The sequence below is a fragment of the Corylus avellana genome, chromosome 10, assembly GCF_965113065.1.
Source record: "Corylus avellana chromosome 10, dhCorAvel1.hap1.2, whole genome shotgun sequence".
NCBI classification, from domain to species: Eukaryota; Viridiplantae; Streptophyta; class Magnoliopsida; order Fagales; family Betulaceae; genus Corylus; species Corylus avellana.
The window spans coordinates 20,189,834-20,204,632 of NC_142499.1; the positions used below are offsets into that span (position 1 = coordinate 20,189,834).

At 34.0% G+C, this 14,799-nt stretch overlaps 1 protein-coding gene, 1 long non-coding RNA gene and 1 other non-coding gene across 3 annotated transcripts; all 3 read right to left on the minus strand.

Moving 5' to 3' along the window:
- Positions 1 to 338: 338 nt before the first annotated feature.
- LOC148583483 (uncharacterized) lies at positions 339 to 1,923 on the minus strand. The gene is made up of 3 exons (XR_015909290.1): positions 1,845 to 1,923; positions 1,439 to 1,501; positions 339 to 390 (listed from the first exon to the last, which is right to left on the minus strand). It is a non-coding gene; the product is annotated as an uncharacterized LOC148583483 (long non-coding RNA).
- A 5,086-nt stretch (positions 1,924 to 7,009) lies between these two features.
- LOC132161658 (PRA1 family protein A1) lies at positions 7,010 to 12,072 on the minus strand. Its single transcript, XM_059571820.2, has 8 exons — positions 11,651 to 12,072; positions 11,170 to 11,210; positions 11,002 to 11,080; positions 9,437 to 9,523; positions 9,176 to 9,264; positions 8,982 to 9,053; positions 8,769 to 8,897; positions 7,010 to 7,351 (listed from the first exon to the last, which is right to left on the minus strand). Exons 1-7 carry the CDS (start codon positions 11,806 to 11,808, stop codon positions 8,794 to 8,796), a joined length of 630 nt encoding a protein of 209 aa, XP_059427803.2. The 5' UTR covers positions 11,809 to 12,072; the 3' UTR covers positions 7,010 to 7,351; positions 8,769 to 8,793.
- On the minus strand, positions 12,069 to 12,142 carry TRNAV-CAC (transfer RNA valine (anticodon CAC)). The gene has a single exon. It is a non-coding gene; the product is annotated as a tRNA-Val (tRNA).
- Positions 12,143 to 14,799: the final 2,657 nt, after the last annotated feature.

Consider the following 14,799-nt stretch of genomic DNA (forward strand, 5'->3'; position numbering starts at 1 on the left):
AACATAATAAACTCAGCACAAAACAGATTTCTAGAAGAAATGTCAAACACATAAAATTCCAAAATAGCGTTTAGTGACAATTTTTTGTTGTTGCCAATTTTTTTAGGCGGTTGAGAGAATTCTAAACGCAGCTTGTTGTTGCCAGTTTTTTAAAGCGGTTGAGAAAATTTGTAACGCACATTTATCCATCAACGTTTAGTATAAAAATGAAATAGGGGCTTAGTCTTAAAAAAAAAATAAATAAATAAATTAAAAAAATAAAAAAAGCTTACCGATAGGATAATATCTCCTCTTCTCCTTAATTATCTTGCTACTCCGCAATCCAAATCTTGTTGTAGTTGCTTCTAAGCTCTTTTGGTCTACTAGGTTATATTCGTAAGTATTTGTTACCTGTGGGACATTTTGAGTTTGCAGTGTATGTGTGAGAAATAAGAAAGACCAATAAGTTAATATATTGATTCTACAAACATCTATATATATATATATATATATATATATATATAAGTTCAAATATTTTCAGATAGATAATCCCAGCTATAAACATGTTTCAAAGACAAATAATAATAAAACAACAAGAATAGATCTCATATACAAATATATCAATCTCAGGAGGAAATAAATAATCAGACCCCAATTTCAAGAAAAAAGGCTTCCAAAAAAAAATAATTCAAAATTGAGATAAACCCACTACAATGCTTCTGAACTGTGTCTTATAGTTGAAAGTTAAGTTTGAGCCTCTGAGCCCTTTGGTTTCTATAAAAACTCTCTCTACAACTATAAACCATATAACTTCAACAACCTAAAGAAACATTTATTTATTGTTTAGAGTGTTTAGAGATTGTTGAGAAAATAAATAGAAGCACAACGTTTCACAATAACAACCAACTTAAACCCATTACCATGTTACTAAAGAGAGACAGTACTTGTCTCAATAATTCATCGCCACTTGTCGTAATGATATGCTTTCATCTTAGAAACTCTCCTTTTATATATACTAGCTTATACCCGGTGGTTTTTTCTTATTATATATAATTTATTTAAAAAGTTTTTAAAAGATTATCATATAACAAATTTTCTTTTCTTCACTCAATTAATTAACTCATTGGCTATTAAAAATGAGAAGTATTTATAAGATCATTTTGAACCATATTTTTTTAATTAACACCATAAAGCCTTATATCAAATAAATTTTAATCCTTATAAATTCAACATATTAAATATTTGCTCCCATAGATATAATTTAAAACTCTATAAAGGAAAAAAAAAAAATTATCAAAATGAAAACCTGAATTAATCAATAATAGAAAATGAACAAAGTCACAAAAACCCAAGCAACCATGATCCAACCACAATCTATCATATCACAACAATAATACCACTTTTTATCCATTGAAAAATACTTTTCTTTCTAACATTAAAACTAATATGATTAACGTACCTTTTTTTCAGTAATTAAACTTTCTTCTCATCAACTCAAAACGTCGCTAGAATACTAGAGCACCTAAACACAAAGACAAAAATAGAAAAATGCTCAGGGAAAACAAAAATAGAAGAAGAAAAAAAATCAATAAAAGCACTCAGCAATCATATAGTAACTGTCGTCGGAAAAATGGGACTGATTGATATACTATGAGAAGTCCGGTGAGGTGACCTCAGAGAAAGAATGAACTGTCATTTCCACCATTATCCCCTATTCTGACCCCAAGTAAACAGCAAACCAAAGAAAAGGAAGAGAACTTTAAGGAAAACAAAAAAAAAAAATTTCTGGAATAGAAGAGGAAAGCGAGTTGCAAAGAAGAGTGTTTTAGAGATGAGTAAAGAGGATGCAAAAGAAAGTTAAGTACTTTAATCTCAAGCAGTCCAACCAGATTGCCTTTGAGCGCAAAGAGTCAAGCAAAACCTTCATTGAGAAAGAGAGAGAGAGAGAGAGAGAAAGAGAGAGAGTGAGTGACGTCTTACCGTTTCTTTGAATGCATCTTTGGCTCGGCAGACAGAAGAGCAGGCGGAAGGTGAGGAAATGGGCGAACCTCGTAGACTGAACCCTCCATGTTAAGCAAAATGTCTCTTTCTCTCTTTCTCTCTCTCTCTCTTTCTTTTTTTTGTCTCAAACTCTCACTCTCTCTCTCTCTCTTCTCTGATGCCTCAATACCCACTTTTTTTTTCTTTTTTTTTCTTTTGCTCTTTTTGGGTCAACACACCTCATACGGTAGAGACTGCAGTAAATTTGAAAATAATTTGAATATAATTTTATCTTTATTGGGGAAGTAAATTAATTACTATGAAAAAAAATAACTTCAAAATAATCATCTAGCATTGAAAAATAATTAAATATTATAAACAATTAATTGGATATGCACTACTTTACTTGGGGTCTTTGAAATAAAGAGAGTATTTATATTGGTTTTTGGATAATGCATATGCTTCTTATCATAAGAAGTGATTGTGACTTTTAAAATTATATTTAAATTTGTGGTAAATTATTATTAAATTTTGATCTAATAATGATTTTAAATATTATATTACATCTGAAAATAAAACGAAAATATAAGTATTACGTATAACATTATTCGGATAAAAACAGAGTTTAGGAAAGGGAAAAATATGTGGAAGAATTTAGCTTCTCAAAGAATGACCTATGAACTCAGAAATACCACCATTCCTTCGTAGAAGAAACCCAAAAGGCAAATATAAAACCCAAAAACCACCTTGTTATTCCAACCCAGCATTATAAATCAAATACAAGTTTTCCTTCCTTTGTTCTTTTGCTTCCAAAAAGTGCAAAGCAGACAGCAATCAAAATCGTGAGAAATTAAGCAGATACCTTCAGAGAGAGAGAGAGAGAGAGCATGCACTGAGAGATAGAAGAAGGCGGTTCTTTTTTGAAAAGCACAAAAGCCGATTGAAAGTATGTGTACTTTATGAAGAGAAAGAAAAACGATGGTCCTAAAATGGAATGTGAGATCTCAGAAGGCCCATAACCACCCTTCTCCACTATCCATTCATCTCGCTTGCTGGAAAGCAAAAGCCATGCATCTTGTTTTTCAATTTTTTATGCATAGGAAGTCACGAAGAGCTTTCCTAAAATAGAATGTCTGTACGTATTTACTTGGTGGCTAAGCCTGAAGGCAGAGATGCTGTATTTGAGACTTTTACTTTGGCTTCTTCCTTTTCCATTTCCCTTTGCAAAAGTAACCCAAGGTTAGGTTGTTTAGATTGAAGTTCTTTGTCACAAAATTGTACAGAATATTTCTATTATTCGATAAAAGCCAAGCAATCCAATTTTGGTGGGATTATAATTTTGTGAGGGAATGTTACTATAGGCGGCAAAATGTTTGTCTGAGAGTGAGTTTATTGATCACATAAAAAGAACCAAATAATTGAATCCACACTCCATCATCGGGATCCGGGTCCCTTTCAATTGAGGAGAAATTAGAGATTTTTCAATTGTTAATCGTGACCCTTTATTTTAAATCTATTGGTTAATAAAATCATTTAAACATTGATAAAACAAAAGCCAGCATTTAATGCCTCAGTTATACAAAAGTAGTTGACATTTTATAAACCATTAAATTTAAAATTAAGAGCCATGATTAACAATTAAAGAATCTCCAAACTTCTCCTCAAATGAAGAAAATCTTAATTTCAATCATCGTGGGACTTCATAGCTCATAATTAATGGTCTTCATTTGGAGACACACACATCGGGATCATTTCACGCGTCACGATAAAGTGTATCACTTTGCGCAAATACTGCTGGTAGGGTTTTTATGAGTTAATCTTCTTTACTTTGGATGGTTCAGTATACCAATTAAATCTTTGCTGGAAATTTTAAAAGTATCCTAAGTTTTTCTGATAGTTTCTCTGAGGATGAATTTGAGTCCAACCCTTTGAAGATCAAGATTTGCAATAATTATAATGTTGTCTTTTAATACTTAAGGCTCTCTATAAAATGATTTTCAGAAAATGTTTTTTGTAGTTTCGGGTTTTTGGTGCGATGGGAAATATTTCGGTTTAACTAAAAAAATCTCTTTAATTTTTGAAAAATGGTTTACATTTTTTTAAAACCGTAAACTATTTTTCGAGTTTAAGCATCCCTTCCTCAATTTAACAGACCTGGCTAGGACGTCGTCGGGATCCGATCGGGACATTGTTGGGACCTAGTCGGAACTCCACCAAGACTTGACTAGGACCCAATCAATTGGGACCCCACCAAGACCGCCCTGGGACCAGTCTGGGATCCCACCAAGACTTGACTGAAACCTGATCGAGGTCATGCTGAGACCAGGGTCGGCTCAATGGCTAGGCCATTGAGGCGGTCGCCTAGGGCCCCCAGTTAGTAAGGTCCAAAAAAAATTTTAATAAGGCCCAAAAAAATTTTAAATTTTATTTTAACTTAAGGCCTAATTTTTTTTAAAAAAAAATAAGGCCCAAAGTTTTTTCTCATAAAAATTTAAGGCCTCTAAAATAAGACCCCAATATAATAAGTCCATTGTACAATAAGATCAATTAACCAAAAAAACAAATATGCCACATCAATTTTTTTGGGCAACTAGTTAAAAGTTAAACTTAGAAGTCATGAAACAACAATGAGAATGAAAATAATAATAATATTATAAAAATATAATAATATTTTAAAAAAAAAGGTCCAATTTCAAAATTTCGCCTAAGGCCTTCAAATACATTGAGCCGACAATGGCCGAGACCCGATTGACTCGCTCGAGACTTGCTGGGAGCCGGTTAGGACACTATCAGAACTCAGTTAGGACATCGTCGAGACTCAGTTAGCACACAGCCGAGACCTAATCGTGACATTTTCGTAATTTAAAGTTTAATATAATTGAATATATATATATATATATATATATATATATATATATATAATTTGTGATTTTTTTTTTATACGCGCCAAATACCAAAAAATATTTTCCACGAATTTATTTTACGTCAAAATAAATAAAAAATATTTTTTACGTCGAAACGGAGTCTTAGTCAAAAATAGGCAATAGAGGAAAATCATTACCGACTTCAGTTGGTTTGGTGGTAGATGGTAGAAGAGTTTTGAAAAGTCGGTTAACGAACTCGAACTCAAAAGAACAATCTACTTTAAAAAAAATAATTAAGAACCTTTCTTCTTTGTTTCAAACAAAACAACGCGGTTTTATCCCCTGTACGTATATTAATCGCTTGTGAAAAACAGTAACCAAACTCATTCTCTCTCTCTCTCTCTCTCTCTCTCTTGCCGTCAAACGCGGTGGGCTGTGACTTCCCTCAAATCATCCAAGTTTACTCCTCTGACATCATTTTCTTTTTCTTTTTTAAAAGAGTTCTACGAATAATTGGAGAATTGGAGATATCTTTACTTTTCCTGTGCCTTGTCATGTAGGAAAAGGTTACGTACTGGAAGTATATATGGAATAAAGTTATCCTTTTGGCGCATCACAGATCGAGTTTCAATGTTCTCCATCTAGCATTTTTCAGATACCTTTGTGCATTGGCTAGCTTAACCATGAAGATTGGACTTAATTGGATAGACACAAACAAGTGATCAATATATAATGTTGTGTTGTACGTGGACCGCCAATGATCTTCCCTCTCCCTCATATCATAAAAATAATGATTATTCTTTTTGTTCTTAATTAAATATATTTCTTTCATTTTGCTTACGTCATATCCAATTAATTAAGCCCGTATCAACAAAAAAAAAATTCCGTACATATGAGACCACATTAGTTGTTAAGAGTTCATAGGGTTTTATACTTTGTACGTGGAAGGGCATGCATTTAACCAAATATTATTTCATTCCAAAGAAATAGGTCCAACAAATAACAGAAAAGAAAAGCGTCCAATAATCTTTTGTTTTAGAACCAGCTAGCCTGAGATATTTATTCAAGAAAAGGGGGAGAGAGAGAGAGAGAGGTGATGGGCACTCGTCATCATCATGCTTTCATCGGATACAAAAAGGTTAGTCATGGAAGAACCTTCCTAGAATGGAAAAAAGATAGCTTTTTAGGTTAAGTAAAGCGAGAAGACACATGCGAAAAGCAAAAGCACTCCCCATGTGAATTTCAGAGTCTTCATGGAGATAGTCGGCTATTACTTTGAGTAGGTGAGTGCATGGAACCTTTAAGAGAAATTTTAAAAAAAAAAAAATTAAACAGAGAAAAACAGAACCAATTATCGTTGGAATTTAGGATTAACCCATGTTAACAAAAGAACAACGACAAATATATCCACAGTTTGTCCTGATGCAGAGTTTTATCATTCTAGATGCTTGGGTGTGATTTTGGGTTTCATTTATTTTTATTATTTCTCTGCCCATTGTTTTACCTTTGCAGCGTCTTAATTTTCTGAAATTAACTTCAAATTTCATTTTACAGAAGAATCTTACCTAATGAGGCTAAAGAATTTTTTTAGTGAATCGGAAATCACCATATCAATTAGCAGAGCAATGGGAAGCCTTTTGATAGTTAATTCTTGCTTTGTAACTGGTAGAAGACTAAGGATAGAGAATTAGAAGTGTTACATGTTAAGCATTTTTTTGAAGCCAAGGCGTGGATGTCAGCAAAACCAGGCGGAGATGGGTTACAAGTTCAGACTCTTGGATTCCGATTCTGCCAAGACCACAAGATTTCAACCCATCTACAAAGATGAACAAGTAAACCAGATTCTAGTAAAGCAAATAGGGCTGACAAAAGGGTGTTTTTGATGATTAGTTACGAAAAATTTAGCATTTTTGAGTTTATTATGTTTAGTGATCACGCTGATGTGTCATTCTCTCATTGAAGGGTACAAATGACTTAGTTTGTATCAAATGCCTATAGAAGTTATTCTCTCTATGAAATATCTCTCTTTCCATCAACCCAATTCTATCTGGACTCCACTTGAAGATGAATGAATTCATCTTCAATGAAGGCGGAAACCAGGTTATGTTAAAAAAGGCTCTCTTCTGTTTACAGCCTTTCCATTTCAATCTCACCAAACGTATATTCCTGCCAAGTACAACCTCAAATACTACCCATACAGGCAATTCAACAACTTCTATTAAGCAATGTAGAAGTCTATGACAACTAGAATGGGCATTTAAAGCTTGCCCAGATACAATGAGAACATTTGTGCTTACTGGATATAAATGCTCCAAGGTTTCTTCTACATATGGATAAAACAAATGGAAACAGTTTTGCTTTACAGAGATAAGAGCTCTTGATTTACAACTTGGTGATCTGCGTAGAATAGCAGCTTTCACCTCTGAAATTCCAGTCCAACCAAAAGAAATTATTTTCTACCAAACGTAGCATCAGTTAATCCCATATTAAGAATGACCACCTGTTGTATGAGCTTCAGTGAACAATCCCTGAAAAGAACAGCAAAGAATGTGTGAAAACCCAAATTTTATGACAAAAACGCCAAAAAACGTTACGGCCAAATGTTTACGGATGACCAATTTAATCAGTAGAAGATTGGAATGTAAGGAAGAAAAAAAAAAAAAAAAAAAGTATAACAGACGGGAAAAAAAATATGGAACCATAAGCATAAACTTATGTTGGAATTGTGTTCACTCCATCCCACAACCAATATTGTGTCACAATCACGATAAGGCAGATATTGCAAAGCAAAGACAATTGATGTCTTATCAAATCAGCCGTAAGGCAATGTCTAAAAGGGAGATAATCCCACTCAATTTCACACCTCAGAGGGTCTTGCATATAGCTAGGAACTAAGACAGACCAGAAACTCTGTTTGTTTAATCAAATTTAGCAAAAGCAGACTTAACACTCCTAGTCTGAAATCATTTCCATATCCATCTAAGCACCAAATCCCAATATTTTCTCAAAGAGATGAATAGGTCCCAAATAACGAGAGAGATGTAAAAAAGGTCTGGTTACACTTATGCCTATTCCTAATCCTAAACGGAATGTAATGACGTAGGGATCCATATTTAACTATAAATTTCATCATGTGCTCTTAAAGGCACTAGTAGAATCATACAACTCCTGTTTCCTTTTTTCCTTTTCCCCTTTTGTTGGGTGATTGCTTGCTTACAGGTGCCAGTCTCTTTAGCTCTCAATTTTCTGTGGCTGGTGGGATCTGAAATCGATGCTGAGATTACTCAAGATTAATTTAGCTTTACATCAGGATTAAGTCATGTTTTTTAACCAAGGGTTAAATCATCTTTGACTGCTTAAAGTGACCATTCTTTAGGAAAGAAGAAAACACCAGCACTTGTGCACGTGCACACTCATAAAATCATGCATGCACAATCAAACCAAACCAAAAACACAATCACCCATCCCTTTCTTTCCCCCAAGAAAAGAAGAGCACACCCAAAATTGTGCATTAGTATATGTGCTACACAAGTAAAAGAGGGAAATTGCAATGCAACTTTTTAGGACTTAACCGCAACAACAGAGGAAAATTAATGCCTAAAAAATTTTTTAAACCAAGACTAATTTTTTCAATATTAAAGATAGAGAAAATCTTATCAGTAGTAATACAAAATTCAACCCCTGGTTTTACTTATGAGATTGCAATAGATTAGTGCCTCAGACACTAATGGGCCCTAACATCTTTTATGCTATATGCCGATTCCTAAATAACTTGTAAATGGAGAAATTATTTTAGATTACAAATAAATCCAAATATTGAATTTCATGACAGCCATATCTGAAAACCATAGAGGCATAACAAAAACTTACAAAGCGCTACCTCATTATATGAAAACACAGTAAATGGTAGAAATTGAAACATGTAAAGCTCATAAAAATATTTACTCGCGTCCTGCAAACTCCATGTAAGCTACAGCTCACTATAATTGCGCCAAACCGAACGAAATTCTTCACGGAATGTGTTCAAGCGTGCTTTCAAATTAGGCGTTCTAAGACTTGCATGCAGGATAGTGGCTGAGAGAGAGAGCAAGAGAGAATTAACTCAAAATATACAAAATGCTAAGGAAAAACACGAGAGATTTACAGCACATTACATACCAAGAAGTCCAATGGCAAGAGCCCATAGGACAGTTAAGAGACCAGAAGAAATAAACCAAAGGACGAAACTCCCTACAAAAAGACAAAAAGGACATTGGGTAAGCATTTAAATAACTAATAAAAGTCATAAAGTGATGGTTTCTCGACTCTCAGCATATGCAGAAAAGAAAACATTGCTTTCAGAATTCAAATACCAGCAGAGAATATAAAAACAAACACCCAACGAGGCTGGCCGCAAATATATATTGCTCTTTTAGCTGATGGACGTCCACGAATAACAGGCCTGGCAATAACAAAACAATTTTTTTTTTGTAAGTAATCAAAATATCATTAAAAGTGCAAAGCGCAACGAATATACACAGGAAGTATACAAGAGAAACGTCTAACTAGGAAAAAAGTACATCGATAGACATCACAGGACAACTTGCAGGCACATAATAAGCAAAGACACTTACGTAAGAGGAGGCCTCATCTTTGCAGCTAAGTGAGGAGAGAATTGCCTCACTGTTCTTGTTACCTTCTCATTAAAAGTACCTGCAAAGCTGTAGCAATAATCCTTAGCGACAACAGATGAGAAACTAACATGATGGTTACTGATAAGGAATTATATTATTGCATACCAGTATCACTGTATAAAGAGAAAAGATGCCTGGTATGACTTTTTTTCGCTTCCTAGATGGCCCTTTTATGTTTACTATCACTGCAGCCAATATAAAGAAACAAACAATAATACAGTCTCACCCCATCCCTGCATTTTGAATCATTTTATGCATAGGAGTAGACCTTTCTTCTAGTCAAAAGATAGCGGCGAATCCCACAGAATCACTGGCAACAGATTTAAGCCGCTGCCCAATCCCCACCCACAGGAAAAGAGAGACAGAAAGAGCAAATGGCAGAAAACAAACAATAGAAAATATAGGTTAGGGACAGTCAAGAGTCCCGTTGACAACGGACGCAACCAACTCAAGCTAATTTCACATGGGATATTCTGAAGTACATACTGTGCAACTTAAACTAATGAATTTCCATAATTTATTACTAAGATTTTTTATATCTTCAATACTCTACCCCATATATGCATAAGCAGACACAACAAAAAATTTCCACTGGATTGGTAACATGGGCATATATGTCATGCCGATTTCTTCCCACTTGTCAAAAGTACTTATATAGGAACTCTACAAAAATGAATACTTAATAATTGCTTTCTGAAAGTCCCAGTCAGTTTTTCCCTATCCACATCTTTCTGCTTTTCGAGAAAAAAAAAAAAAAAAGTTGTTACTCATGTGAACAGAGGTCAACAAGGTCATGCACCACCCGTCTAGCTTTCTCCATGACATCACCCGTAGCATTACCCCATTACTGAACCATAAACCATGACAAACACTTCCACCACCACCACCACCATGTTCCAATTATGAGTGGACAGTTACCCAATCTAAAACACAAGTACAACTCTAAGCCTACTTATCAAAAACTGTATGTGCATGCATGTGTATGTTCATGTGTGTGGTTGTAATATTGAGTCATTGACCATTATAAAACCATAGGAAGAAACTTTTCGATTTATTATGTATACATAAGCATAAAGTATACTCCCATAACTAATTCAGATCAATGAGTGACGTATAACATACTCACTTTTCATGACTTAGCCTCCTAAAAGGACAAATTGACTGCCCTGGACTCTATTTGGGCAAGGAAAAAGCCATAAATCATCAAGCCTCACTAACTTGCTCTAACCTACACCAGTAAAATCCTAACTTAAGTTACCATGAACTAAATATTCAAAATATTAAATGAATTTCACCACCAATACCCTCGGATAATGAGAATATAAAACATAGGCGTTAAATAGTAAAATATATATTGATATCCCCTCCAAAAAAAGACTCTTAGAACTATTTTTAATGATCAAAATTCCAACTAAGTAAACCGTATTCCCTGTAAACACAAACACATAACAGAAGTACATAACAAATAGACAAGCACGTGCACACACGTACATACAATGGCTTACCTGTCATTGAGGAAAGCAATGCTAAGTGCCGTCAGAAACGCAGCTACAAGAGAGAGTGGCCTCCAGAGAAAACCCAATCCTACATTCATAATGAAAATATAAAAACAAACACATTTGACATATTTATAACAAAGGAAATGGAGCATTAGAGCCCTCTTGTTCACTTACCAAGAATGAAAGTGATCATAATGAAGTAGTTGGTCCGGTAGCTGCAAGCAAATATTTCAGATGACGATAACAGATTAGTAAAACAAATACGAACAATCACATTATTGGTAACCCAACAAAACCAAAACCCCCCACCCAAATGAGCCTAACATACCAACAAAGAGCTAGACGAGTCGCTTTTCACTTTCCAGGATACTAAATCAGCGTTATGCAATTACTTTCCCTAATTCAGTTAGGTATTCATTTTCAGGAACCCAAATATAGGGAAACAAGTAGGATGGATATTGATAAATATTTCAATTCTTACTCATCGGTTCTCAGCAACAAAAGAACTTGCCGATTTAGATCCAAGCCGATTTAATTCACAAGAAAATGCAAAATTCAAGCAGAACTCGGTAATTCAAGCAAGAAAGAAAAAGAGACTAAACAACCACATAATCGAGCTAAAGAAGCATGAAAATAAGTCAGAAGGAAATCGTACTAGTAGAGATTGCATTTGAGGCGGCTATTCCACTTGGCGTACGATCTGGGGACGGTGAACCTGGAGAAGAATTCGGAGAGAGGGCGCGGCGGCGACGACCAGTCGACCTCGCGCAGGGCGTCAATCAGATCCTCCGCTGTCACGTTGCCCCAATCCATAGCTCTCTCGGATTCTGCTACGAAACCCTAGAAAGACAACCTTAAAAATACGGGGACGAAAAGAAAAAAAAATAACGAGTTGCGAAGCGAGAGCGAGAAGGAATCGAGGTTGGAGGTGGGTGATCGTATGAGATAGGATGGAGCGATTTGGGGAGGGAGATAATGAGGAAGCGTTGATGGAAGGAAATGGTTTTGGGAGGTTTTGAGCCAACGAAGGTTCGTCTGGAAAAGTTAAGAGGAATTTGACCAAAAAGCTAGCATGTCTGAGCCCGGGTTCGAACCGGGGACCTCTAGTGTGTGAGACTAGCGTGATAACCGACTACACCACCCAGACGCTTCCGTCTTTATTTTTTGGTTTTTTTTACTTCAATGATTTAAAACCTAGAGTGAGTAACTACTTCCCCTCAAATCTCAATCATTTTATTTAAAATTGAACGTTCAAATTTTCCCTATCAATAAATATTCATTCTAAAAGATAGATAAGTCCGATAAGCCCTGATAACCATTATAATGGCAAAATCCCTTCTATTAAATTTTAAACTAATAGTTAAGATTTAAAGAAATATACTAATAGAATGTCCTAAAAATTCTAAGGAATCTTGATCCATTATTAACCATCTTGATCCATTGTCCCTCATTTGCTAAAACAAAAGAAAAAAATGAAGAAGAAAATTCTAACTCTAATCAAGTAAACCACCCCGAGTTTCTCACACTTTTTTCTTCTGCTCTACAAACGCATAAAGGGTATTTTGTGTTTCGAAAAATGAGTAATGTTATTATTAGATTGTTATACAATTGTTATACAATTTAATAATGTGACAATGAAAAATTGAAAATCAACTATTTATCAATACTTATTAAAAAAAAAAAATGGATGGTTTTCACTTATACATCATTCCAATTGTATACCAATCGTGTAATAATCTACTAAATAGTATTACTCTCGTAGAAAATAAGTTCACAAGCTATTAAATTTCAAACCAACAAAAAGTTGTAATCTAATTAACATATATAACATATAAAGAGTCAAATTATAACCATTTATAATGGTAAGAGAAAAAATCACTAAATCTTCTATACACTAAAATGTTAATGCAAAGTTACCATTTTTTATTTATTTTTATTTTTTTACATGTCCGCACAAGGGAAGTAATGCAAAGTTACTTATTAGATAAGTAATATTAACTATTTAATATGTTAGTGTATTAACTAACTAGATGGTAGTATAGTTAATATACATTAACACATTAATTATTAACATGTAGTTATATAGTTACTTACGTTATAAATAGTTAATATACTATAACTTCTTTTTTATTTTTTAAAGAAAATTATGATTTTATTCATGTTGTTCTAACAAAACAATATTACATATACAATTAGGAATTTATTCCATTTAAACATAATCTATTACTTGTTTAACTGATACTTTGGCTAGACCATGAGTAACATAATTTACATCTCTTTTAACGTGGCCAATTTGACAACTGTGTAACGCGCGAGGTAAGCATCATTAGCGTGTTTTCCACAAGTTGTTCATATCCACTCAAATTCCATCTGTTGGACTTGATAACATTCACTACTTGGATTTCATTTCCTTCCATAATGATGACCCAAATCTCTATTGAATTATGTTAAATACAATCTTACATTTTTTTACATTTATTTAAAAAAAAAAATCCCACAAGCTCCCCTTACATTTATAGCTGGTCAACTCCACAAAATATGTCAAGTATTCTCTCCATCTATATCACAAATAGGACAAGAAGGTTCATTTCCACTACCTAGTTTCAACAAGTTCTCATTGGTAGGTAGAAGGTTGTGACACTTCAAATCCCACTTCTTCTTGAACAATTTGAACTTTTCCTCTGAGTATATATATCTTGTCTTTCTTTCTTTTTTCCGAATAACAGGCAATGTGAATAGTAAATTCTCCTGATGTGGTACCTTTCCATATCAAAGGCATCTGACTCGTTGTAGCAACTCAATGGCAGCTTGCAAATGGCCCTCACCTTATATCCAATAAAAATCTTTTGAAGAAGCAAAGTGTTCCACCATTTAGTATATTGGTCAATGAGCTCACTCACCTTAGCATTTGCTACCAATAATTATAAACACCTAACTATAATTAGTATACAAATATCTAGCGAAAAATTCCTATGTTCATTTCATTATAGTATTTCAAAACAAGTTCCTAGATAACAAGCCTAAGGTTTTTTTTTTTTTTTTTATTGAAGATAGTGACGATATTGACCGTGACCTTGATATAGAGCTGGAGATTCTAACTATGACGAATGCGCTAACTATGGATATGATGCCGTTAATATTTATACAATACAATCTTATATTTATACAAATAATTACACACACACACTCATGCATATTAACATATATAACATACTTATTACTTAATAACTAATATATATGCATATACTTATAAAATTTACTTTAATTAATATATATAAATATATACGAATGAACTAACGAGTTGGACTGCTCTTATAAGTTTCATTATCATCCCAATAACTAAGAAACGATATATTGCCAATAAAAAACACAACGGACTTCTTTGAAATAAATTCCAAAATTATAATAAAAAGGAAGACTTTACTTTGGTAAGTAAAAGACACATAATTTTGGTGATTAGACGACTTATCAATATTAACACTTGATCTTAGCCAAAAGGTTAAGAAATAGAAAATAAATGATAACCAGATACTGACCTTAAGCTTAGAAAATAGAAAAAGAAAGTGTGTTTTCGTTGTTCCAAATCTATCCATCACAACATTATTGAACTTGGCCCCACCCCCCATCATCACCAAACCCAACGAAGAGAAAACGGACACAAAATCCACCAATCATCGCGAACCACCACATCAAGGGGCTGCTACAACTACAAGACAAGCAACACACGGTGCACGCCACCCCTCGCCCACGTGACCCACTGTAGAATCAACCACAGGCTAACATTGCTTCCTCATTGCATGTTAT

Coding starts and splice junctions, on each gene's coding strand:
- LOC132161658 (XM_059571820.2), bottom strand. CDS start 11,808: ATGGATTGGGGCAACGTGACAGCGGAGGATCTGATTGACGCCCTGCGC. Junction 11,211..11,650: donor CTCAAATGCAATCTCTACTA/GTACGATTTCCT, acceptor ATTTGCTTGCAG/CTACCGGACCAACTACTTCA. Junction 8,898..8,981: donor TCTTGCCATTGGACTTCTTG/GTATGTAATGTG, acceptor TCTCTCTCTCAG/CCACTATCCTGCATGCAAGT.